Source organism: Vombatus ursinus, unplaced genomic scaffold (assembly GCF_900497805.2).
Source record: "Vombatus ursinus unplaced genomic scaffold, bare-nosed wombat genome assembly UNPS02014781.1, whole genome shotgun sequence".
In the NCBI taxonomy this organism is placed as follows: domain Eukaryota; kingdom Metazoa; phylum Chordata; class Mammalia; order Diprotodontia; family Vombatidae; genus Vombatus; species Vombatus ursinus.
Window position 1 is genome coordinate 29561966 of NW_020954559.1, and position 27411 is coordinate 29589376.

Here is a 27411-nt window from a genome sequence, read left to right on the forward strand (position 1 = left end):
CTATCTATCTATCTATCTATCTATCTATCTATCTATCTATCTATCTATCTATCCATCTATCATCTATCTCTAAGTGATTTGCATGTAATCTCCTCTGTTAGACTGTAAGCTCCTTGAAGACAGAGATTTTTTTGCCTTACTTTGTAGACACTGTGCTACTCCCTAGTACATAGTAAGCACTAAACAAATGTTTGTTGAGTGACTGAAACTTATATAGTGCTTCAAGATTTTAATATTTATTTATTTTTAAAAATATACATGATCTCATTTTGACACTGCCCCCACAACCCTGCGAAGTAGATGCTATTATTCTTGCCATTTTACAGAGAAGGGATACTGTCTACAGCAACCACTGAGTCAGTCACACAGCTAGTAAGCCTCTACAGGGAAATCTAGAATCCAAGTCTTTCTGAATCCTAGTCCAGTGCTCTAGCCACTGGACTAAGGTGTCTCTATAAGTGTGACCCAAGGAATGGAGCACCATCTTTTTCCTCCTATCCTTGTTCTTATCAGAGCTGAGCTGAGCTATGTAATTGAAACCATACCTTCCATCTCCAAAATCATAAAGGGTTAAAAAGATGTATGAAAAATCACTCCATAGATAGGGAGGGCCATTTGTCCTGCTTCCCATCTCCTCTAACACACATGGACCAATTAGGTCCTTAAACATTTGTTCAAATGGAGCCAGTCAAGACAGAAATATTTATCTGGTGTCCACTTGTATGTAGCAATAAATGCTGTGGATTATAGGTTCATAGATCTAGAACCAGAAAAGATTTTAGAGATCATTTTGTCTAACATTGCTCCCCTCCCCTGTTTTACAGATTAAGAAACTAAGGCCCAGAGAAGTTAAATAACCGGATCAAGATCATATAGGTAGTAAGTAGGAGAGAGCCACGATTTGAACTCAGGCTGTGACTACAAGTTCATCACTTCTTCCACATGGTTACACTATTTAAGAATCTAGAAAGAGAGGCAACTCATACATGCAAAAGGAAGCCATTTTAGAACACTTTAAAAAAGCAAAATGCCAACAAGGGTAGATTACTGCAGCGTAAGAAACTGAAGTAGCACAAGGTGAAAGTATAAGCTGTGACAATAAATATTTATGGAGTAACAAACTTTTTTGCCTGGCCTTTCAAACTTAACTGACTGGGAAAGGCATATCCTTACAACTTTAGAGAAAAACTCATGGTGTTTCTAGGAAATAAACTACAAGAACATCTTACTTTAAAGATACCAGTTTCTCAGCTCTTCAATTATTTCTCTGTTTAATGGTATTCACATAAAAATCTTTTTTAAAAAAAAAATGGTTCATATTATGTATATTTATAGCATGCAGCATTCACCTGTGAAAGAGGGGCCTGTTAATTATATAATAGGATAAAAGGAAACAGAATCATACTTCCTTGTTGCAATGAAAAAAAAACATAAAGGCAAATTAAATATGTCATTGAATTTTATCAACACCATTCACTTCTAATTTATTTTGTAGAACTCAGTTCCAAACCTATAAAAAAGCTGGCAGACTTCTATAACATGTTACACAATAAAAACTAATTCTGATCTCAAGTCTGGTATCCTGAAGTTGGCAAAATATTTAAACATATTACCAAAAACTTTTTTGCAATTAAATATCAAAATATGAAGAGCACAAATTGTATTTTATTAGTATTGATTTTAAGTCATTTATTAATATTTCTTCTGTTAACGATGTCAAAATGCTTTTGCCCAGATTTCTTGCCATCATTCAACTCCTATTTTTTTTTCATTGGATACCAGGGAAAATACCAGGTTGCATTTTAAATATTGCATGATTCAAATTTTCAAGACAATTGCTTTTGTTAGACCCATTTTTAAAAAATTACCCATATGATGTGTATTCTTAAAGAGACACACTAATGTGCACTTCAACTTTTCAGTGTTCTATGAATCTTAAGAATAATTACATAGAATATTGAGAATGTCTGTACACTTTTAAAGTTTGGGGTGCTATCATTTGGTCTGCAATTTAATGCAACAAAATTATACCCTTAATAAGATGAGTCCATAAATTCCTGGAACCACAAAAGACATGATAATTGGAATCACTGGTTGTTCTTAATCAATTTGTTGTGTTTGATCTTTATACTCTCTGAAGATAGGAGCTGGGTAACATTTCTAGGAATCTGAATTCTCCCTCATGCACTTCACAACCTTAGAAACTAGCAAACCAAAAATATGTCCAGTCATAGATTTATTCACTAGTGACCTGTATATGTATTAAACATACTTCCAGTTTACTGTGTTTCAGGCGAAATGTATTTATTTCCTAAAATATTTTCCTTTTTTCTTTCTTCTTTTAATTATTAATTTCCAATGCCATGGGCCACTGGGAAGAACCCAACCTTTTTAAACTATTCCAAAATTTCTGAATGAGAAAACACTCTGAAGGTTCACTGCAATTGGCTGTTTTTTTTTCCTAGTTAACTCTTGATAAATGATGCATGCTGCTGTGGATCAAAGCCCAACTCTTGACCTATGACATTACCACACACTTTGGTACTTCAACTAGAAGCCTCAACCTTACAAGTTTTGTTTTGTTCTGGTTTTTTCTGCAGAGATGTAATTACATTACTACAGAAGGAAAAGGAGCTCCATGTTCATTGGGACTACAGATTACTTTGGGGAACATTTTAAGTAGTTGGGAACTACATAAATACTTTTGAAAAAGGATTTGGATTTATACTTCCAATTTGATGGTCCATTTCCTATTTAGACAAGATATTATGTTTTGCATTGATTTAAATGCTAGATTGTTTAATGATGTAGTCTCTCAATGCCAAAAAAAGAGGGGAAAAAATTCTTATTTGAAAATGAATAAATAAAATCAGAGGCCCAAGTATTACAACAGCCGTATTGGCTATAAAAAGAACCCTTGAAAAAAATTTTCCATTTTTGTGGACAGCCCTTTACTGCCCCCTTTTGCACTCTAACATTAGAACAGGTTGCTGTAGATAGAGTGAAAGCAAGAGAGACCACTGGGGTGTAGCTATGGGGTATTAGGTTTATACTGAATTGTTACCAGATATGACTCTTGGAGCATCAAGCAATTACCTTAAAGCTTTCAAGCAACCAGCAACACTAGACCTTCTCCTTGGCTTTAAACTGCCAAGAAGGAAAGCTGAAATTGGAAGCTTTAACTGACATTTTCTATATATAAACGTGTATGTGGGTTGGGACAATTGCCTGTTTTCACAGGTGCCCCTTTTTTCACACTTTTCTAAAACAAAGATCATCTGCAACTTGAACCTAGTTTCTTCAAGGAAAAGAAAAGGGGTAAATTGAGGATTTTTTTTTTAATTCGGGGCCATTAAAGTGTTATGAATCTCAGAGCTAAAAGTGGGGGTGTGTGCATTTCAAGCTTCACACCAACAGTAAGCACAATTTTTTTTTTTCCAAAGAAAGATGAGAACCTCAGAGAATCAAATGCCCTGTAAGTATATGGGCCAAAAACCAGTTCAGCAACTCTCCAATTCTGTTACAAATGGCATGGATGCATCTGTGTACATGTCATATATACATATATATGTATATATATATGTTTGAGAAAAGTAATAAATCTACAGTCCAGAGGCTAGTTATTTACAAAATACTAATTCATAATGACAGAGCCAGAGGGCCCTCTCCTTGCTCCAATAACCTAAACTTCCATTTGACAGAGACCATGTGCTATTGTATACACTTACATTTAAACTTAATCCATTTCCCTCTGTCATTCTACAATTACTGTACAAGTCACAATAATATTAAATTTCACTGCCTACAGCACTGCACAATCGAACCTTTACTATAATGGAAACTGACTCCCCTTGATATTAATATTGGTGTTTTTCCTTATTTATCACACAATGCTTAAAAAACCTGATGCTAAATTAAAGCTTTATTTTTAAAATGCTCCTAAGGAGATTATAATAGTTTTTCCCCCTTCTCCCAGAAAAAAATCCAATTATTTGTTTTTCTTTATATGTGTGTTGATTACACTGTAATAAAAACCTGTTCCACAAGGAGGGTGGTCACATAGACTGCAAACAGAGGATGAAAAACATATCTCTTGCTTTAAAAGATACAGAACTACAGTGTGTTAATCAGCTGAAAACAAAGCAGACAAACTAAACCCATGTGTGTGAGGTACAAAAATCCATGAAATGTTTTCTCTTTACAGGTTAACACAGACCAGCCAGCATAGACTAAAAAAAAAAAGTGAAACAGACCAAAACTAAAAACCCAACCCCATTACCTCTTTCAAAATGAAAACTGAGGCATTTATCTGGGTGATTCAATAGTCCCATCCCCCTTAAAACAAATAAAACAAAACGAAACAGTTATTAAAGTTTCTGAAATATCCACAAATAATGATTGAAAAATTGGGGGTGGGGGTTTAAAAATGATTGATATGAAGGACAAGAAGATGGGGGAATGGGAAAAGCAAATGGATGATTTAATTCATACCATAATGTACTATGCTAGCTCTACTCCCTCTCTTACCGAAACAAATATTTCATAACCCATAGACAAAAAGAGTTTAGAGTCTTCTCTTTCCCAATTGTAATTTATTCTCACCTGCACAGTCTTGTTCTAAGCCCTGCTCCTAAGCAAAAGTCTATAAAAGAGGGTGGGGACTCTGGTTATTTATAGGTGAAACACTAGACAACAGTGGCTATTTCTTATATTTATATACCTATAGATATATAAATTTTAAAGAGTATTTTCAGCTAGTTTTAAGGAAACTACAGAGATGAAAGAATTCCTAAATAATCCAGTTAGAGACTGAGTTGTATTACTTATTTGAGAAAATAAAGAAATGGGATTTATGTATGTGTGTGTGTGTACAACCTAGAATTGGAATGATGTATTTTCATATCACCATTGTCTTCTTCACCCACAATTAAATATTTTTCCCATTTTGAAGTTCTTAAATTATACAAAAGGAAACATTTATACCACTTAGATTTGTCTTTTTTTTTTAAGTATGTTGTAAAACAGAATTCCCTGTGAACCCAGTTCAAAAGAGTGAATGCAAGGGATCATCTTAGATTCTACTATGAATATTATCTCTATGTGAGATGGTATTATAACACTGGCAACAGTTTTCCAGAGACACGTTAAAACTGGCACAATAAAGGTGCTCTATGGAGGAAGATATTAGCAGTCCTTCATAATCAGATAAGTGGCTGCTATGTAACCAGAGAATTCCAGGTCAGGCATCTTCCTTGCTTCTGCTGTGTCTCTGTCTCTGTCTGTCTCGGTCTCTGTGCCTTTCTCTCTGTTCCAGAGCTATCCCCAGTTTAGGTCTGTTGTACTACTGCTTTGTACTCAAGCACAACAAGGAAGACATTTTTTCCTTTGTAGTAAATTAATGGAAATTATTCCAATAAAGGTTTAAAACAGCTCACTGTTAACTCCTCAAAAGTAGCAAGCTAAAGAAAAAAAAATATATATATATACACACACATACACTCAAAAAGACTTCTGGATAATGTGTTATCCACCAAAAAAAAAAAAAATGAGGTAGTGGAACAGTGGACAGAGTCCTAGAAACAAAGCCATAATCCCTAGGTTCAAATCTCACCTCTTTGATGTACTGTGTCCCCTCGGACAATTAATTTAACTCCCCCTCAGTTTCCTCATCTGCAAAATGGGGTAGAGTTGGACCAGATAAGCTCTAGGATCAAATGAGATAATCTCTTTAAAGTTCTTAATTTAGTTCCTGGCACAATAATTGACATTTTAAAAAAATGCTTGTCCCCTTTCCCTTCTAGCACCCTTCCAGGCCTCAAATCTATGATCTTACTTTGGGTAATCAATTCATGATTAAATATATATTTTCTACTAAATATATGCCCTTGAAAAATATGATATGTGCTACAAAGCAATTTTGTGGCCAACATAGTTTTTCTCTCACTCAACCACCCTTAACAGCCTACAATTACCTTGACCAAAAAAAAAATAAAGTTAAGTGATGTGGAGTGATTAAAACAGGCTGCTATTGAACTAAACTGAAGTTAATTGGACATGAAGAAAGCAAGTGAAGTGCGGACACTGGATGTAGTTGGGCTTCAGGGCCCCAAAAGGAGTCAAGATGCTCCTGACTCCAAATCTGTACTTTTTATCCAATCAGGTATGGAGACCCTCTGCTGCTCAATCAATAGGTAAACAGATGGTATGCACTAGTGAAAATGCAAATTCAAAAAGATGCCCCATTCTAGACTCTGAAGTACAGCAATATAAGACGACAGATAGGTTCACCAGGATTCACTGCATAGCTTCCTTAAACAAACTGCTTCAAACTTGCAGAACATCAAAAGCCAGATGGGGTACATTGAATCAATCTACAGGCAAGAAGCCAGGATTCTAGTTTGCTGTGGAAATAGGCCTGGACTTGATTTGAGTCTTCTCAGCTCTGACAAGCTGGAAGCTGGCAAAGATCCCAAAATCCAAAATAAAATGGCATTTAATTGTGACTAGATTTTAAAAAAGATGTCATACTATCTCCTAAGCCTTTCTACATATCCAGCCTCTAACCAACCCAACTCATTGCTCATCTGACATCTTTTCTTTTCCTCAAAACTGATCAATCCATAAAACAGATGCCTTTTAATAGACAAAAGAGTAACGTAAAATAAATGTATTATTATCATATATTGTAATAAATGAAGAGTTACCCTTTAAGGGACTAGTAACTGCTTTTGCTTTCATTAGGCATAACCTTGTTATATTAATAATTAGAAAGAAACCATTCAGAAAGTACTATATATAATACAAAAAAAAAACTCTCCATGAATAAAATAACATATATAAAAATGATTAACAAAGCAACAAAGAAATTCTATGTACCTTTCAACTCTTGTTTTGATCAATGTTTTAACCACAAGAAGTTCAAATTGGCTGGGATGCAATTAACATACCCACATACGAAAGTCTCAATGGATATTGGTTGAATATGTTTTCTAAACAAGAGGGATAATACAGTAGAAATTAACTACATTTTCCATCCCAAAGATTAATTTCCATTTAACAGATTAGTTAATTTTTCAGTGGCAAAGAGGGGGTAATCATTTAGTACTTGTCCTTATGTGAAGGACAAGGACATATTGGAACATGACAAAGATAGGTCATTCATTTCTGATACACTGGGGAAACCAGTCATGGAAGCTAACTTAATCATGTAATGATGGGGGTAGTGAGGGGAAGTAGAAGGAACAGTGGATATGGAGTCAAAACTTGGTTCAAATCCTAGTCCTGCCACATACTTATTGGGTGACTTTGGGGAGCCTCAATTTTCTCATAGTGGAAATGAAAGAATTTGACTAAATCTCTAATGTCCCTTCAGGCTCTAAACGTTATGTAATCAACTGTGCCAGGTTTTATTTTCTTCACATATACAGGGATAAATTTACTCTGACCAGCATTATTTTGAAATATTTTTAATGCATTAGAAGCAAATCCCACTGTTACATTTCTAAGCTCTAATATTCTCAATAATTTCTAACACTGTTTTTATGGAACTAACTACTCCCTAGCTCCAAACTTTATTTTGTCTGTAATGTTTTCAGAGAACCAATTAACAATATTCAGTGGGGTTAGGCCTGTGGGTCACATCATTTATCATTAAATCTCCACCCTTTGTTGTTCAGATCATTTCAGTCCTATCCAACTCTTTGTGACCCCATTGAGGGTTTTCTTGGCAGAGATACTGGAGTGGTTTGTCATTTCCTTCTCCGGTTCATTTTACAGATGTGGAAACTGAGGCAAGCAGGGTTAAGTGACTTACCCAGAGTCACACAGGTAGCGTCTGAGGGCTGATCTGGACTCAGGCCTGGAGTCAGGAAAACCTGAGTTCAAATCTGGCCTCAGACACTTACTAGCTGTGTGACCCTGGGCAAGTCACTTAACCTGTTAGAGGGGAATAACAGTACCTACCTTGCTTGGCTTAGTGTCTGGCACATAGAAGACACTGTACAAATGCTTTTCCCCTTCACCCACTTTCTAAAAAAGTATTTTCCTCTCTACTTATTTCCCTTCACATGAATACACATTTAAACACTCAGTAGAGTGTAAATTCCTTGAAGTCAGGGACTCTTTTCTGTCTGGGTATTTCCAGTGCCTAGCTTAATGTTTACTGAATTGAATTTCTGCTTTAAGTTTTCTGAGGGCCATAATCTAGGTGTATATAGCATAGCAATAAGTTTATGGACAATAACCTGCACAGCCTATGTTCAGGTTAAAATATTACCACTGTTTTTTTCACTAGGCTTGTCTGGTTTTTTTCCTTTCCTTATTTCTTACATTTACCCATGATCCTCAACTAAAGAACTACTCTGATGCCTCATTGTGTTACAAAAATGACATTGTGCTGTTGCAGACTAAGCTTGGGGAACACAAACGATGGCTGTTTGGCAAATGAGAAAGGTTTCAACTATGGGTCCAATGGGTATCTGGGTCCAATACTTGAGGAATAGCCTAGGTTAAGTCTAGAGAGAAGACTGGTTACTAACTGGCCACAGGGTAATTAGTTTTTAGATACAGCAACTTAAAAAAAAATAACTTGTAATTATATAGTGTTCTAAGGTTTACATAGCACTTTACACATATCACCTTACTTGATCTTTAGAGGTAGGTGCTATTATTATTCCCATTCTATAGAGAAAGAAACAGAGCATCAAAGACCTTAGGAGATTTGCCCAGGGTCATACAACTGAGTATTTAAGATCCGATTCAAACCCATGTCTTCCTGCCTCCAAGTCTATCTACTAGTCTTCTACTTATTAAGCATAGAGGTTATAATGTGAGTTAATGCATAGGCTGAAAAATGAAATCATAAGTTTCTTGAAATTGTTAAGTAACATCTACCCATAAGTGACAGAGATAAATTGAGAACTGGAAGGGACCTTAGAAAGCCATCAAGACTAGCCCCTTCATTTTACAGAGAAACTGAGGCACAAGGAATCTAAGAGACTTGCCCTACATCATACAACTAGTAAGTATATGAGGTAGGATTTGAAACCCTGTCTAGAGCTAGGTTTTCCCACTGCTTACAAACTTTTTCTTAAGAATATGATAATATAATAATTGGCTATGCCTTTAAAAGTGGTTCATATAAAAGTTAGATCTCTAGAAATAAATTTGGTATTTATGCAATATAGAAATTCCCATTATAATGAATGATCTTCTGAACATTCCTTTTTCACATTTATTTGGAATTAAGCCCATATTTTCACATATAAACATATAAATTGGGAGTTCCCAGGAAAGCCCCCTACATATACCTCCCTAGCCCTAATCTCACTATTACAGCTACCCCTTTCCCCAAAACTATTTAAAACACTTTCTGCAGAGAAAATGCATTCGGAAAAAAGGTATTATGAGTTTCCAGGAATATATAATACATATGAAATGTTAGCATTAAAAAAATATCCTCTAGGTCTAAACTTCCCCAGTTTCTGAATTGGAAAACACAGGAGAAAGCCTCTGCGCATACAATCATTTACTCATATTCCTTTCCCCATCCCCCATACACAGTGATCTTAATCTTACATATGCAGATAAATGTCATGGTTTAGTGTAGAGAACATGGGACTAGGAGTCAAAATGTCTCAACTCTATAGTCTTAGGTCTGCCACAGTATGACTTTGGACAAGTCATTTAAATAAATTGATGAAGATAATGATGATTAATGATGATAAAAACCATACCTACTTCCAGACCAGCCCCCACAACCATCATTGAGGGGAGAAGTCATTGTGGACAGGGGGCTCACCTTCCTCATTACCACCATCAACAACTGCTAACCAACAGCCACCAACAGGTGCAAGAGTCCTGGGAGTGACAGTACCCCTCAGACCATCATTTCTGCTTTCAGGCTAGCCCACACAGCATTGTCAAATGATTCAACAGCAGAAACTAAGATTTTATCAGTGGAAATTGCACTGAAGAAAAATTATCATCTGCTTTGCCCCGGCACCCTAAGAACCATGGGATATTTCCATCGGACTTGCAACTGAAACCTTCCCTATTCCCCATTAGAATGTGAGCTCCTTGAGAGCAGAGACTGTCTGACTTTTCTATTTCTATGCTAAACATTTAGCACAGTGTTTTGCACGTTATGAATGCTTTATTCGTTTATTCATTCATAGTAACAATTCGTTTTTGTAGAGCTTTAAGAGTTTCAAAGAACTTTTGATATATTATCATTTAATCAGGTAGTGCAAGTCTTATTACCTCCATTTTGCAGAGGAGTAAACTGAGAGTCAGAGAGAAGTTAAGTGACTTGCTAAGCACTATACAACTAGTTAAGAAACACTTTCCAAACCCTGTGCTTTTACCACCACAATAAGATGCTTTGGGTCTCAGTTTCCTTCCGTACAAAATTAGGGAGCTGTATTAATGTTCCCTTATAGCTCACATTTTTAAAATTCTGTAAATCTGGGCAAGAGAAGCAAAAGTGGGTGTGTGAGAAGGGTTTGTCTGAAGGACATGGATAAAATGCCTCAGGTCTAATGCAGACCTGGCGAGTGAGAACCAGAGGAATGTAGCACAACCTCTAATTAAAATTGGCTGCCACAGAAAGTAAAGCAAAGGAAGAATGTGGGTGATTGTTTTAATTAGAAAGAGAAAATAGAAAGGTTTTGTAGTATTGAAATACAATGATGGGCTTTCAAATCAAAATGGTGCAGGACACCTAGGAGGTATTCATTCACTTAGAGCATTCATAATGTGTACCTGCCACTTAACTATTTTGAAAATCCACATATTCAGTACTCCGGAGAACAGGAACAGCAAAACAATTAACACTTCATTATTGCCACTTCTCCCATCATATTTTGTTTAGAAAACTACTAATAGTAGGACAGATTTGTTTTCTATAGTGAGACTTTCTCTTATTATGTGTTTTTATTTGAAATCAGCATGAATGCATTCAAATTTTCTGGATGCTAAGTATACCCTTAAATTTATATATAAAAATGAATAATATTTTGATAGTATAGAACCTACTGCTGATTCTCTGTCGGAACTACATAAATAGACCTACCTGGCATTCAGTGCATAGAAAATATTTCATAAATGATCACCTGCTCTTTCCTATGTTTTGCTAGATAGATACACTACCCTTATCTATAATATTTCTGAAATGTGTCAAGGCAAGCAGGTTGGAAAGCTAAATGGTGGATAATGGTAAGGAAACAAATGAGGTTGCTTTTTGCATTATTTCTTTAATCACTTTAACCCTAGTTCTAACTGAAAGCATAAGGCCAGAGTAATTCAGCTACTTCTTTTGTCATTTGCCTGCCATAAATATGCACCAGTCTGCATTTGAAAAGCTGAAGGAGGCCGCAAGCTTGCTGGACATTTATCATGCTCTGTTCCCTGTTAACAAGCAAATACTTTAGTTGAATGGCCCATTAGCAATCATTGTCAAATGTAGAATGCAAGGTGCTTGGATGTGACCAGCCTGTAAATTAGAAGTGGGTATCCCTTGGCTTAGCAGAGTCTGGATAAATGAAAAAAAAATCTTTTGATATAGACTACTGAAGGTTAAATTAGGCAGGGAGGTAAATGCATCAGCACTCCACAGGCACTATCTGCTTGTGTGACATTTTGTAAAATCAAAAACATCCCAGAAACAAAACCAAGAAGGAAAAAAAAAACCCTTAGATTCTACTAAAGAATAAATATGATTATCAGCAATTCAGATGTGTCTGGGGATTAGGTTATTAGGGTAAAAAACTTCACAGAAAATTGAGGGTCTAATTAAGATCTTTCATTGACTTTCATAGGCCAAGTGTAGAAACTTAGAAAGCTGCCATAACCAAGGAAGGCCTCCAAGAATACACCACTTAATTCCACTTTGTCCAACACATCTGAAATTTTACTCCCTCCCTCAAGATACACCTTCAGTATTTTCTTAGTGCTTAAAGTGTAGGCTCACTCAAAGTAATGGTATGATCTTTCCTAGCAGCACAAAATGACAGGCAATAAAGCAAATATTTCCTTTGGGGCTTGTTCCTATAGGATGTTAACTCTGCATGGTACCTAATGATAGGTTCAAAGGCCTTTTTTTTTTTTTTAAATGACTAAGTTGTAAGTGTGGAGGGCAAAAAGAAAAGATCAATGTCTTTACAAGGCTGTTCAGGACAGGTGCAATAAAAGATGTATGTAGAAAAAGTATGTTGGATCTTTTCTTACTTTCAAAGCTAAAGACCATTAAAATTGTTTCTTACAAAAACTTCACAAAGTCAAGTACAGCCTGTCTTCCTTAACTCAGAGATTGATTTTGACATTTCAGAAGTAAAATATCACCTGCATTACCATATCACTTTGGTATACTGGATTTACTACTAATTCGAATTAAAAGTGGATTTCCCGCTTTTATTTTTGGTAGGGTGGGAAATGCAAAAATGGCAAAAGAATTATCTTGCTGAGGGAAAGGGACAATGTGTAATGTTTATCTTTGCCTCTCCCATGCAGTGTGAGAGTGAGACCAGTCTGAAAGATGGCTGAAATCAAAAGGTCTCTGTTTTCTTTTCAGATAACCCCAGCCCTACCTATCCCCTCTGGTCTCTGTTCCTTCCCAGCATGGCCCTGCCTGAAGCCCAAATAGATTAAGGAAACAAACTCAGAGTGCAGCTAATCCTACAGAATGGCTGCTGCTGTTAGGCCAGGAGTTAAAAAGGAAAATCTTCCAGAACCTAACAACTGCAGTGATCTGAAGTTTTAATCAGCCCAAATCTCCCCCAAAAAAGGGGGAGGGGAGAAGAGGGGGGAAAAAAAGAAAAAAAAAAAAAGGGCAGTAAATGAAATCTACCTTTACCATATTATACACCACCAATGAGCAAGAACTGAGCAGCTTTTCTTCACTTCTTTAACCATTCCAGGCCACAAGTAGGCTTTTCATACTTTCTAATCCTAGTTTCCAAGTTCTGTGCAGTTCTCACATAATACCTAACAGCCTCGAGCAAGGACCTTAGTTTTCTACACCCTTTTCAGAGACATGTCATTTTTAACATCAAGCTAATCTATATGTTGCCATGGTATCACTCTTTATCTGCCTTTACATCTTATGAACTGCATGGATTTACCACATTATTTTTATCTGAAAGACAGAAAATGGTGGTTTTATTGCCATACAATCAGATTACTGCTGCTAGTTTCTCTATGCCTTTTTACCATACTTCAATCAAAAGGGATCAGTTTCTTTATACTCTGCCCTTGATTTACATTACATCTGTAAAGACCTAGTCTGGGTTGTAATCCCCTTATTAACTATGACCAGGGTTGATTTGCCTAAAAATAAAAGCAAATTGTGTCAGACCCTTTCACTTTGTTTTTGATTCGGAACTACAAAATGGATTACTAAAGAAATCTTCAGAGTTCACACGGCTGGTATAGTGCTGAATTTAAAATGAGAATTAAATAAGTTAAGCAGGGAAGCCGTGTCAACGGTTTACATTTTCCATCATGGGAGAAGGGCTGAATTGCTTACGTCTTTGTATTCTCTGCCTTTATAGAGACAATGAAGCCACAGGAGTTTTTCCAAGCTGTTCTAACGCTGTCCCATTTGCCATCCTTCCTTCTTTGCTTTTCATATATGCCATCTCTCTTTTAATTCTCCCCTCAAAAAAAAAAAACAAAACAAAACCCTCTTCCCTGAAAGAACTAAGTCCTGGCTAGAAGCTTATAGTTCTATGGGTTCTGCATATTTTAATCAAAATATTTTAAACAGTTGAACACTCCCATTTAAGTCTCTACAAGGCTCCACAAAGGGTGAGCTCATAAGCAAATCTATGTAGATGTATGATAAGTGACCTGAAAAACTGGTTCTTTATGTCAGCAGCAAAGGAAGGCAGAGATTAGCCACACATGAAGGCCATTTTAATCATGATTTTTCTCAGAAGACCACTTTTCCTAATTTGTAATTAAGAATTATAAGAATAAATTTTCATTAAAAAAAAAAAACTTTAAAAAAAGTGATTAGGGCCTATCATATGTGCTCACTTTCCTTAACACTCCCATTTCTGTGACTCATCACTGCAGTCACCCAGGGATTTCAAATAGTTTCTCATCAGGTGAATGTTCTGTGAAAAGGTGTCTCTAAGTTATGTGTTACACTGAGCTTCAATGAGCTCACTAAAATATATCAGTGGAGAGTTGAGGTAAAACAAAAAAAAAAGATTTCATCACTTTCCTGCAATGCCAATGGAAAGGTAATTACTGCACTACCCAACTGCTTGGCCTTAGTAAAGTTTACCGATAAGAGGCTTTTCGGTAATTACTATAAATAATATGCCAATTATACTCCAGTTGATCCTGCTCATGCAAGGCCAAAGGATAGCATTCCAAAATTTTGCTCTCACTGGTCTGGAAGTCTCTCACTAATTCACCTGCACTAATAACGCCTTAGAATAGGTGTCAGGAATACTTATTAGGGTTGGAGGCGCTATTCGAATTTCTTTGCATTAGCATGGCAAGTGTCAACAGCTTGGCTTTGTGGGAGATTTAAAACCAAGTGCTTAATCAGTCAGTTTAACCTCTAGCTCCCGTTTCTGAAGCTTAAAGTTGTAATGGCTTGAGGTTAAAAAGTGCAGTCCCAAGACACAGGATTCCCAAATAAATTCTACCCTGAAAAGAAGGCAACCCAACATGTTGTGAGATATCGCTTTAGTGAGTTCTTTGTGTTGTAGTTGGTTCAGTTGTCCTGTGAAACGACGACTGTCCATTACCTACAGTTTATCATCCTGACAAGATGTAAGGAATGTGGATGTGAAAGCACGAACAATTCCCACCCCCCGGTGCTTTGTCCTTTTTTTCTCTCTATATTAAAACCGACAAGATTAACCCAAACTCAAACTGCAGAGCATAGTTCAAGGGGCTATTCAATCAGCAGTGAATGCGCATTTGTTTACTTACAAAAATAAGAATTTCGGATACAATGGTGGGGGGGGGGCGCAGACTGGCTTATATATGCTACTGAATAGACTGTTTAAACAGGACCCTCCATTGTAGTTTTAGTTTATCAATCTCTGACATGTTAGTATTTATTCAGAAGTAGACTCTAGCAGAGTCCATGTATTACAGGTTATCTGCCAATTATTCAGCCACTCTTTGTTTTTCTTGAGTCAATCAATATCAGGAATAGAGCATGATGTAGAGAAAGATCCCATGGGGAAAGAAAAATGCTTTGTTAACCTGACTTGTGGTGTGCACGGAATCACAACCTCAGACACAAAAAGCACTTTTTCTTGATAACCGGCCTACTGTAATGTTTGGCCAAAATCATCAATAAAGTAAACAGAATTCATTCTGAAAGGTAATATGAAGGCACTGCCATTTCCTGGGAAGTGAACTTGTAGAATAGAATTGGGGTGGACCATTTTATTTGAACAAAAACCCTGAACTGGGGGTGTGGTGGTAGTGGTAGTAGGAATAATCCTTGATTTAAGCATGTTAATGAAGTAATAGAAGCTATGCTTCCATAGTCATTCTTGAATTCCCCAAAGGAAGACTTAATAGCCTCAAATGCTACCATTTACCTAAATCGACTATAAAAGGTAGCAATGCAATTTATATAATTTTACAGGGTAGTTACTATGTTTCATTATGTGACATTCCTTTTCATTAATTCCTGAATGTCCTGGGATTTGGGGGGGATAGTGTGATGAAAGTAGCTATGGAGACGGTGAATTTGCACAGGATTTTCTGGACCCTGTGTTCAAACAGCTGCTGCATGCTCCCTATGCCAACCACCTGCTAAAAAAGATGACCTCCAAACTAAACAAAACTGATTGTATTTATATATGTTTTAGGATAAATCCATTTAATATTTAAATTATATTTAAATCACACTTTATATTAACCTGAGACATTAAATTTCAATGTATTTGACTCTTTCCCTGTAACACCAGACTTGCCAATTAAAACTTTTCATTGGAAATGAATATGCAACTTCCTCAAATAAACTGCTTGACACTAAAGAGCTGGAATTATGACATTCAGGCTAAAAAGGGGTCCTTCAACATCACTATTTTAGTTTCAGGTGGCCACAGGAAAAAAAATTTCTAATTTCTCAAGTTAGCACTCCTCTTCTATTCTCTGTGAAGATGACCTTTTCCAAGGGAAAAATTATTCAGGACCCTCTGGGCAAACAATTGTGACAAGAATTAGAAAGAAATTCTTGTCTTGAAAAGTGGAACAAACACACCAACAGCAATATCAGTAATGTCAGCCTCTTCAAAGTACAGGCCTCCAAGTGGCCTATAAATCAATGACCCCAACAATAGAAAAAGACTAATTTTAATAGTGTGGTTCTTCACAGTTGTGATGACCCTTCAATGGTTCACTCATTCCATTCCAGAACACATTTACATAAATGAAAAGAATATGTTTCTATAATTTTTCTTTAAATTGAAAAAAAAAAAGCATTAACTATTATCTGAAGGGGTTTTTTTTTTTAGTAAGACCTTTCCATATCCAAAAACACAATGGTCAAGAGTGTTAATGCTGAATCAAAAGATACAGTTAAACAGTGAAAAAACTTAAGTCAGAGGAATGTAAATATATTCTAATAAGGGTTAAATATAAACATTTCCATCATGAAAGGTAAAATCAACACCTAAGAAGAGCCTGTTAGTGAAAGTGAGAAGTAAGGGCAACCTAACCATACAGGGTAGAGAAGAGGTCCATCCTGTTGTGAGCATTATGTATTGGAAGAGTGACCTCTATAGGAATAAACTGCTCACTAGCTCCAGAATACATATTCATTTCTCCAGTGCAGTTATGTGCAACTACTCTCAGCCACAACAGGCCTACCAGTGCATCCTGTTCCTTGTACCTATTAAACTTTCACACTCAATTCAACTGGCATATTGCGTTTTTGGTTGGTAGGATTTTTAATCACTCCTTTCTAAATCAAAGAAAACTAATAATTACCGTATGTTTTTAAAAAGCCATGTCCAGACAGGTAGGCTAAATTGAATCCTTAAATTAACTTCTAAATTATGAACAAAATGTTTAGAATAATGTCTAGTAGTACTGAAGATTTTTGAAAATTACTAAAATCATTTTTCCTCTTTTGCATAAAGAATACTTGGGTAACTTTTTGGGTGAACGTCCGATCTTAATATTCTTGAGAATGATTAGAGAAATCTATAATAAATTTTCTTCTTGAAAAGAGTAGAAGGTAAATTCTTTAGTTGGGAACATTATTTCTAAATCAGACTGATATTTCTTACACTCCTAAATCTAACCCAAACTTGCTTTAGACCTGGATTAGACATCACTGATCTGGCTGGTAGTACAAAGCTCCCTAATTCAAAAATCAATCTAAATCACTTTATCATAGGCTTCCCTTACATGTCTTTATGATGGCATTCTATAAAATAAAGTTTCATTGGGGCAGGAAGTGATACACATCCCTAGAATGGTTTAATATACAATATTGAATTTATATGTAAACACATTTGCCTTATTAGTTATGGCTATTATTATTGAAAATGTGTTTAATTTAAGCCTCAGTTTATTGCAATACTTATCACAGAAAGTTATTCTCTACAAGACCTTTCTTCCAAATAGCTACAAATAGAGGTGGCTAGGGTTCGAAGGTAGGAGGGAGGTGCTGGTAAAGGGTGAAGACGTCATAAAACCACCCTTTCTCTAAATAAAACTTTGTTTAGTTTAGATTTAGTAAAACAACCTAGACTGAGTTCTTGTCTTAATAAAACCCATCTGAACATCGTACCTTCTAAGGAAGCCGTCATTACAAAGCAATCCTTTCCAGAACATCCGATTCCTTCTATTTCAAAATTCAAATATTTAGGATGCAAATGTATGCAAGCCCCCTTGTTTTAAGTAAGACTCTCTGAATAAAGAGCCCCTATTATGACCACATATAGCACTCTTCCATGGCTTGTTAATGAAAAGAAGTAGAGTGGTATAGAAGCAAAGATGCGTAAATGCAATTTAAAATTCGATCTCTCTGGGGGATGCGGGGTAGGGGTGGGAGGGAGATACAAGTTCGCCGCCCAAGTTCTATCTTTGAATTCGCAGTAGTAGCTGTCTGAAGTCCCCACGGTTAGTATTGCCCCCGGTTGGCTGTCCACATGAGGTAGTTCAGGGTTGCCTGTGAAAAGTATCGACGCTTAGAAATGGGGAGTTGGGGGTGGGAATCAAATAGGGTTTTTGTTTGTTAAATCCTGGGGATTTCTTGATCTTTCTCCTTTCCACCTCATCACCACCACCCTATCACACGCACACGAGATCCCAGCTATTACGCTTCCTTATTTCACCTTGCAACCAAATCAATTCCTATGGATAAAAGAAATCTTTCCTGCCGTTCCACAGCCTCGCTCCCACTCCCCGCCCCCGCCCCCACCTCTCTAACGCGTAACATTTGTTGTGGCCAGGATTCCCCCCCCTCCCCCCGTTAAAGAATTGAGGATCAGGTACAGATAATCTGACACCTTTCAGTGGAGTGAAAGATGAAACCAAAGGCTTTTAGCACCGGAGAATGCTTTCTTTGCTTTCCTTTGGGGGATGGGAAGAGGGAAAGGGAGGGCTTTTTTTTCTTTTCTTTTCTTTTTTGTGGCCCAGAAGCTAGGGGATGCCGCTGCTCTAAAAGAAGGCTCTAAACTAGAGGAGGGAGTCTCCACCTAGTGAAAAGTGACTAGAGAAGGAAGGTTGGGGGCGGGGAGAGGGGAGAGAGGAAAGGGTTAAGCCTCTGTGGTTAGATTAATAAAAAGAAGACGTGACCCGAGAAGGCGGTTTCAGCGATAGCCATGGCACCTTCCTCTGGGAGAAAGCACTTGAGAATACCGCACCAATCCTGGTGGAGCTTAGTGCCACTGGCGAGGCGGAAAGTGCGCTTTGAATCTCTAATTCCGTTCTTACGATGTTGACACCGATAGAAATACAGGAGCTGGCAAAAGAGGATGCGAGAGGATGAAGGGAGGAAGGGAAAAGGGAATTAAATGGGCGAATGAAACTTACTTGGAGTTCGAGGAATTCCAATATATTGGTTCTAAAACTATCGATCTGGAAATTGCAGTCCTGAATAAAACCATCCAAATTCCCCAACAGTACTTCCAAACGGAGTCCCTCCTCACAGCCATGCTCGAGCCGTTTCAAGTTCCTTTTTGCAAAGCCTCTCCCAACTCCTTGAGATTTCCGTACCTGAATAGGACCAAGTATAGCGCCCGTAATTCCAATTCTTCCGATTAAAAAAAAATAATAAAAAACCTAAAGCAAAAAATGATCTGTGCACTTGGTGATTGCTGCAAGCCAATTTACTGAGTCATCTGAGTTACAATGGACCTTCGAGCGCTCCTCCAAACGTATGATTCCAGAATCCAGCTATACCCCCAAAGCAAAAAACTCTCTTTGAGTCCCCCCACCCACCCCCCGCCGCCCGCCTGCTATCTCGGGGCTCCGGAAAACAGCGCAAGATGCAACTCAAACTGCAAACTCCCGTGGGGATCCAGTGTGCCCGGGCACATTCACGGCGTTTAATCTTTGAAGGTAAAAAAAGGAAAATTAAAAAAATAGTAACAAAAGCTGTAGAGCGCGCGAATGACCAAAAAAATAGGTAAAATCTTCGGAAAGGCGTCTCGCCGTCTCCAATTTTCCGTCCCACCCACCCCCAACCAAGCTTGCACGGTGTAATCCCCAGAGGACCGGCCCGGGTAGTTGTAGGGTTCTTGAGAAAGGCAGCTTCGGTCTATAAATCCAGAGGGAGGATCAGCGCCCGAAGTCCATTAAAGCCACATTTGCAAGATTCCATTTCTCTCCCTGGGAGCGGGGTTCGCTGACTCTGCTGAAGAGCAAGGAGAAAATGGGGGGGCGGGGGTGGCGGCGTGCGTGAAGACCTCCAAATCACATCAAAATCTCTCCACGGTTCTTCCTCCTCAAGCTTGCAAGCAGGACTTGCGGTGCCGTAGACCAGCAAACAGTGTCAGGGAAAAGAAAGAGGAAGAAAGAGCCTTCCTTTGCTTTGGGTGTGGGTTTAGCTTACTGCCCCTGCCGCCGTCGCCGCTGCTGCCGCTGCTACTCCAGCCCCTGCTGCTGCTTGCTTGATATGTGTATGTGTATGTATATGCGTATATGTATGTGTGTGTATGTGTGCGCGTGTGCGTGTGCGTGTGTGGCTTTGTGTGTGCGCCTGTATGCGAGAGAGCGAGTGCGAGCAGCAGCAGCCTCTTGCTCCTCACTCCTTCAGGCTCTAAAGTCGCTACTGCTCGGAGTCTTCAGTGAACGAAAGTAACCGCTTCCAGCTCGCTGTCATAGCAATATAAACTCAGCCCATCCGCCCCTTCAAGCGAAGCTCATAGGGCTGCTGACTTAGAGCTTGGCTCTGGTTGGGTGCTGCCCGAGTCCATCACACACCTCCAGCAGCCGACATTCGATCTCTGGGTGGGGCTTGCTGATGTCTGACAGGTAAATCCCCCACCCCCACCCCACCCCCACGCCCCCAAGCACTGCATCCCAAGTCCTAGCTTTAATAAACTGGACCATAATACTGTAAATTGGAAGTCTCTGGGAAAGAAAGCATCCCCAGTGATATTTATATTCACGTAACGATAATGGTTTCAACAATGAAATACACCCTGCATTTTTCTTCCGAGTCCTGTGTGATTTGGGAGAAATACAGAGGGGAGAGAGCGAGCAGGGAAGAAAGAGAAAGGAGAGGAAAGGAAAGAAGAAGAAAGAGAGAGGAGAGGGGGGAGAGAGGGGAGAGAGAGAGAGAGAGAGAGAGAGAGAGAGAGAGAGAGAGAGAGAGAGAGAGAGAGAGAGAGAGAGAGAGAGCGAGCCTATTAATGTAAAGGGATTATTACCCTTTCTTGATCTTTCGCGGTTCTGCCTTGTACAACCGAGTGTTTTTCCTATCCGTTCCACCCTCAAAATGAAACCATTCTAGAAGTCTGCCATGCTTTCTTTCCTGCAGAATTTTCTGTGTAAAACTTTTATGTATGTAGGTAATATCAGAAAGGGAAACAACTTATGATGAATCGTTTCGTATATTTTCCCAAAGTACACTGAAACCTGAATTCGCCGAGGCACCCTGTCTCTCTTCTATTGTTACTCGGCTCTATTTCCCACGATGCCTTTTAATAATGGGTTTCAAAATTTATTTTGTCACAAAACAATTAGCTAGGGGCCTTCCTAAGTAAACAGGGCATAGAAATGCAGAGCAACTTCAAAAGGATGTGGCGCCTGAATATGCTGCAGATAATTAGGGGGCTCTCAGCTTGGGTGTGAATTTCCTTGCTCTCCATAATCTGTCAGAGTTAGTGCCACTTTCTCCCCTCCACACATTTCTTGTGGGCGGTTTTCTCTCTCCAACTCCTCACTTTTCTTGGGGAAACAACACAGTGTAACTTTTCCCGACAAACGAGAACTTGGTTTAGCGTTCTCCTTAGCCTTTCTAAGTGAAAGAGACACTTTCCCAGAGGTGACCAGGAAATTTAACAAAGAGGATGTGAAAGAGATAAATAAGCACATTAGAAATGCAAGGACTTATTAATAGAGATTGAAAGGACCCAGGTGAAGGGGTGGCAGGAAATACTTCATGGCTTTCATTCCCAGTAAATGTGTTTTCAGGAACCTCAATTTTGAAACACTCCTAGGGTCCAGAATGCTCTCTCAAACTCACTAGAGCTCATTTTCACGGAGCCACAGCGCCCACTTGCGGCCATTTCTCACTTTCTTGTAATTTAGTGAGTAAGAGAGACTTGTGTGTTCACCTACCTACCAGGGCTAGTAAACTCGGTGGAATCCCGTCCCAGCACAAAGTCGAAAATATTTTAAAGCAAGTTTCCCAGTAAGACGCATATGGAAAGAATAAGACAATCAAAGTGGGTTTTGAATGATCCATTGATCTAATTTTTAAAAAGACTGAACAAATATTATACGCTAGAGATCTATAAAAAAGCTTTTTAAAGAGGGTGATATATTATCCACAAAACTGAAATCTTCAATACTCTAAAGACCTTTAACGGTACAAATAAGACCCTAACCATATTGCATATTGGTTTTCATATTTGTCACCTCATTTCATAGGCGAAAAGTAGTAGTAAGATATAGTTTTGATACTTTGTAGATAAAAAAAGGATCTTTTCCTACACTTCTTCAAAAATAAAGCCACATTAAGCAGGAGATAAAGCAAAATTTCCTTTTCCTTAAAGACTTAAAAGAAGCATCGCTTGTTATGTCATTGCATATTTTAATTTGGAATTTAGAACAGAATGAAATGCACAAAAAAGTAAAACAAAATGCTATAAATGTAAATACTGGCGATGATTCATTATGCTTTGAACATATCTCCTGAAGGGTAAAGAACTGAAACGCTCCCGTCCATTAATTGAATATAAACCCTTGATTTAATTTAAAATATAAGGGGCTCAGATCTGGTGCAATTGTTTGGGGTTAACGGGCAGATTTGGCGATGCGATCTTATAAAGGAAAGAACTCTGTGTATCATTCAGGGTAAAGCCCATCTAACAAAAACAACTTAGTGGTAATGGAGGAAATAGTTGTTGAATAAACTTTTTAAGATGTTTTAGGAATTCACTTGAAATCTGATATCAACAGTGAGTCTTATTTAACTTTTTAAAAGATAAAGAGATTCATAAACACTAAAATGCCTGCACTTCCCCATTATGCTGTAAATTCATTTCTGTGAAAAAGGTTAGCAAGTTTTCTAAGAAGTGGTGAGGTATAACCTCTTAGCTCTCTACATTCCTGTTTTAAGTAATCGAGAGAAAACCAGACCTGAATTGTCTGAAAATACTTCTGGTTTCTAAATATATATATATATTCACACACACATATATATATATTTAAGTAAATCAAAAGTTTTAATATTCATCAGTAATTATCCCACTACCTTGATGACTTAAAAAGTCTTCTGACGTTCCCTCCCTAACCTTTTAACAATTTAAACGATGGCACATTTTATAAAAGACGTATTTTTTGGGGGGGGGGGCTGTTGGTAGCTTCACTGCTTAGCATAGTGCCTAGTACATAGTAAGCGCTCAAAAAATGCTTGATGACTGACAGTGAAAAGTTGTGAACTGCATAAATGGGATATGGAGTAATTCCTGAACTAAAAAAACCTGATAAGCATTAACACAACTCCAAGTTATCAAAATTTTAACAGCTTCTAAAAAATGTACATTTAAATCTTAAAAGCATAACCTTGATCAGACTGATTTCATAAACCTTTTACTCCTACTTACAATTTTGAACATTATGCCAGAAATGAGGCATCCTTTTAAATATACTATAGATATTTCCAGGTGCCCTAATATAAAAATAGAACAAGTGTGCAGAACTGGAGAGAATGTATTAGGAAATCCCTTAGTAGGGATTTTGCTAGCTTATTTTTTAATCCAAAATGCTTAAGATAACTAGTCAACTTATTTTACTTTCTATAATCCTTGCTTTATCAGATCAAATTTCAAGGAATCAAGAAGTTTAGGGAAGTCCATTTCCGAGGAATCAATGCTAGGTTTGAGAATTTCAGAAAAATTGAAGATTTTGTTTATGTTTGGGATGGATGATGTGGATGGAAATGACAGAATAGATATGGACGGTGCAGATTATCTTTGTAAGGAAACTAAAATTAAGAACTAAATTCTGCTGAAGAAAATATCCTTTCCCATAACCAAGGTGGTGGTGGCTTTTTTTTTTTTAAATGAGACCTGTGATTTGAGACTCCTTCTGCCCACAGATGCCTTCAAAACAAACACCAAGGATGAAGTAACTTGATCAAGGTCACATAGCCAGTGTTATTGGAGGCAGGACTTAAACCCAGTTCTTCTTCGAAGACTAGCTCTTTATTCACACCACCAAGCTGATGGAGTAGCTTTTCTTAAAATTCTACTTTCAGAACTTCCCTTTCCCTCCACTTCCACTCAGGAATTTCCAAGGTCTTTTAAAGAACTTTCATAGAACTCAAGATAAAATTACAATTCACTACAGATAAGGAATTACTTAATTGGATGTCCTGTCACATTTTTGAATCTCTAGACAACAGAGTAGCCCAATAGAGCTCAAACCCCCTACTAAACAAAAAGTGGTTACCCTCCCAGAATAAAAACTGGGAAAATACACATTTTTCCTCATAAGTTAAATATTTAAAATACTCCAGTGACTCTCCTGGGACTTTTTATAGAACTTTCATCATTCTCAATACACTTGCTGAAGAGGCATTGTGGTATAATAGAAAGAGCAATTGATTTGGATTTAGACTTGGTTCAGAGGGTGGGCTGCTATGTGACTGGGTGAATCATTTGACTGATGTAAGCTTGTTTCCTGTCTGTAAGAAGAGATAATTCTAACAAAATTCCTCACAAATTTGATCAGAGAAACTTTGGGTAAACTTTAAGATTAGAAATGTTAACATATTCTAATTTGTAGCATATTTAATTCTTCTCTTAGATTTTAAGCTTCTTTGGGAGCAAGGAGCCCATCTTATTCATCTATGTCAATGCACATAAAGTGCTGAAATCAAGTCAGGAAAGACAGGTTTGAATCCACCCACACTTACTATTAGTGTAATTCTCTCATTAAACCTGTGAAAGAGATAAACATACTACTTACAATTTTGATGTGAGGCTCACATGAGATAATATGAGTGTTTTGGAAATCTTCAAGTGCCATATAAATCTCATTACTCAATATTATTTAAATCAAAGTTTTGGTAAAACATCTTTTAAACAGATTAGAAAACCATGTAGGGAAAGCTTTTTTAAAAAAAAAGTACCCTCTCATTTCTCAAATTTAATTTTCCTATATTGTCTTAAGGCATTATATAATCTTTTTAAAAAGATTAAAAACCTGGCAGATGAAATGTTTTAATTTTATTACTCATTTGCTATTTGTTAGTTGTCATAAAGGTCATATTTTCATGTGAAATACTAACATATCAACTTTTTACTGCAGATATGCTAACTCTTCAAGCTTTTCTGCTTTAGCTCAACAGGTGATCAAATGTTCAGCAATGCTAATTTGGCTTAGTTTATTTTATAAGAGAAGCTGATCTTCTACATAGGTACATTCTCAAGGAGGATATACAAACCTTCCTCAAATGAGAGTGTACATATATCTAACAGAAAGCAAGCTTTTTGAAACCAGGGACTTTTTTCATGTCATCTTTTATAGAAATGTCAAGCATAATAAGTACTTAATTCTTGATGGAATGAACTCTATGGCCAGAAAACTAAATGACATTTTATGGCCTAATACCAAAAGGTCTTCAAGTTCAATGACCAACAATGTCTTCAAGTCTTTTAAGCTCTTTACCATTCCCCGTCATCCGCAAGCACCAAAGTAACTTGAAAAACAAAAACAAAACTATTATAGGTACATCCTGGTTCCTCATTCTCTATAATTTACTTATTTTGAAGAAGCTATGGCAATGTACAAATAACTATTACTTTCTAAATGAATTATATACAGCAGCAATAACTTAGCCCACCTAACTCCAATGGGCCATGATTTTAGAAATGAGCTACTTTGTTTATATGGGAATTTATACTAGTAATAACTATTCCATGCGTGTAGACACAGTGTTACCCAGTAGTAAAGAGTATGAATGAGTGACAAGACGTTAAATCAGTAAATTTGTTAAAAGGTAGAGTTAAGGTACTTTACATATATAATTGTGTCTGCCCTAATGCTGATAACATACAAAAATAGGGTGCTTGGAAGAGTAAGCTCTTCTTCTTTCTTCTCGTCCATTCCACATGAAAACTGGTTTTTTTTATTGACAGAATAGTAATCGTCTCAATAATGTCAGTACCTTATAATTCATTTAAAACATCCAAATAGATTGTAACATAATCGCACAAAGGTCACCAAAACAAGCACTGATACTGAAATAATTTTGTACAACCACAGTAAAAATCTTACTGTTTAGAAAAGTTGAGTAGTCAGCTCTCAATTGTCTACATACCAGTGATGTTTTATGGATTATCCTAAATTATTTAATCCCAAATCTTTTACCATTTGTTCCCAAATGATCCAGCTTCCCAATTAATTAGTAAGTATGGGCTCAGAACATTGATTGTATATTTGAAGCAAAACAATCCAGAATGCAAATCTGCTATAAAATCACATTCTATTACAATGTCAAGTAGAAGCATCTTTTGGATTACCTACAATACTGATCACCAGTATCAGCAATGAATAATTGAGTAGGCAATAAATACTTTAAACTTCTAAAATATACAGAACTCATTTCCATCTTATCCAAATAAATTTTAATTGCTTACAGGAAGAGGAAAGGAAGAACTGAATCCACAGAAGAGGATACAATGAGGTGTAATCTCCATTCAAGGAGAAGCCTACACTAGTACAGCCAATTGTCAATTGTTTGGAAATCCAGTTTGAAAATTACTTAGAGCTGTTATTTTACTATTAGCAAGATTTGTTATGGTTTTGTTTTGTGAAAACTTCCAGACGACTTTCACAACTAAGATCAGCCAATTTAGCTATGCTGACAGCTCTGAACTCTTGGTTGTAAAAATGAGATACAAGAAGCTGTATAGAATTCCATTATCTATGTTAAACTATGTCCATATATTTGTTTACAAGTTTTTGCATTTTAAGAAATACTGATACTTTGTGAAAGGTTGAGAATGTTAGTAGCAAAACATGTTTGTTTCATATTCACTCATACTTTATAATGAGCTGTTTGGCTAAGGATTAGAGAGGCATATAGCTTGCTCCACCAGACAGGAAACTAAAATGACAGAAACTTCAATTCTAAGTCAGTAGTATTAAAATAGGAAAAAGACTCTTTCAGACATTAAAGAGTCTTCACACAAAGCTAATTTGAAGGTTTTCTTTATACAACTGGTATTCTGCAAACTTCATTTTAGGTCAATAGCAATGGCATTTACTGTATTTAAGACATTTCAAGTTAACAAAAGTAAACAAAAACTTATAATTCAAATCATTCTAGGATCCATTGAAACTTAAAAACAAGTTCTAAATTTAAGAGACCAGATTGAATCATTGTTGTACATTCTCAATTGTAAATAAAATGTGATAAAATTTTATAGTATGTTTAACAAAGGCAGTGGATACATAACTGTAAAGGAATTACTACATTGTTGCAGCACAAATAAGGACTCAGTATATATTATTTAACATTTATCATATTCTCTTCCCTGCAGCCTGGCAGAGAAGCAGTATTTTTTTATTGAGCACGTGAAATATTTCAAAACCTATAGTCTCAGATGGCAAGCAGATATAATACAAATAGACATTTGTCAATATGCAACTTACTGTGATTTGACCTTATCACGTGTTGCAGTAAGAAAACAGGATCAAAAAAAGGCATGAAAAGCTACCTATAATTATGTAAGCCTAAACCAT

At 36.9% G+C, this 27411-nt stretch overlaps 1 protein-coding gene across 1 annotated transcript in view; it reads right to left on the reverse strand.

Moving 5' to 3' along the window:
• Nucleotides 1-19407, reverse strand: part of LOC114046303 (ephrin-B2) — a 51694-nt gene extending 32287 nt beyond the window's left edge. Inside the window, exon 1 of the mRNA XM_027866604.1 lies at nucleotides 19021-19407. Within this exon, the coding sequence (XP_027722405.1) occupies nucleotides 19021-19142 (122 nt within the window). The 5' untranslated portion in view covers nucleotides 19143-19407. The remainder of the gene's footprint in view (nucleotides 1-19020) is intronic.
• Between the last annotated feature and the right edge of the window lie 8004 nt (nucleotides 19408-27411).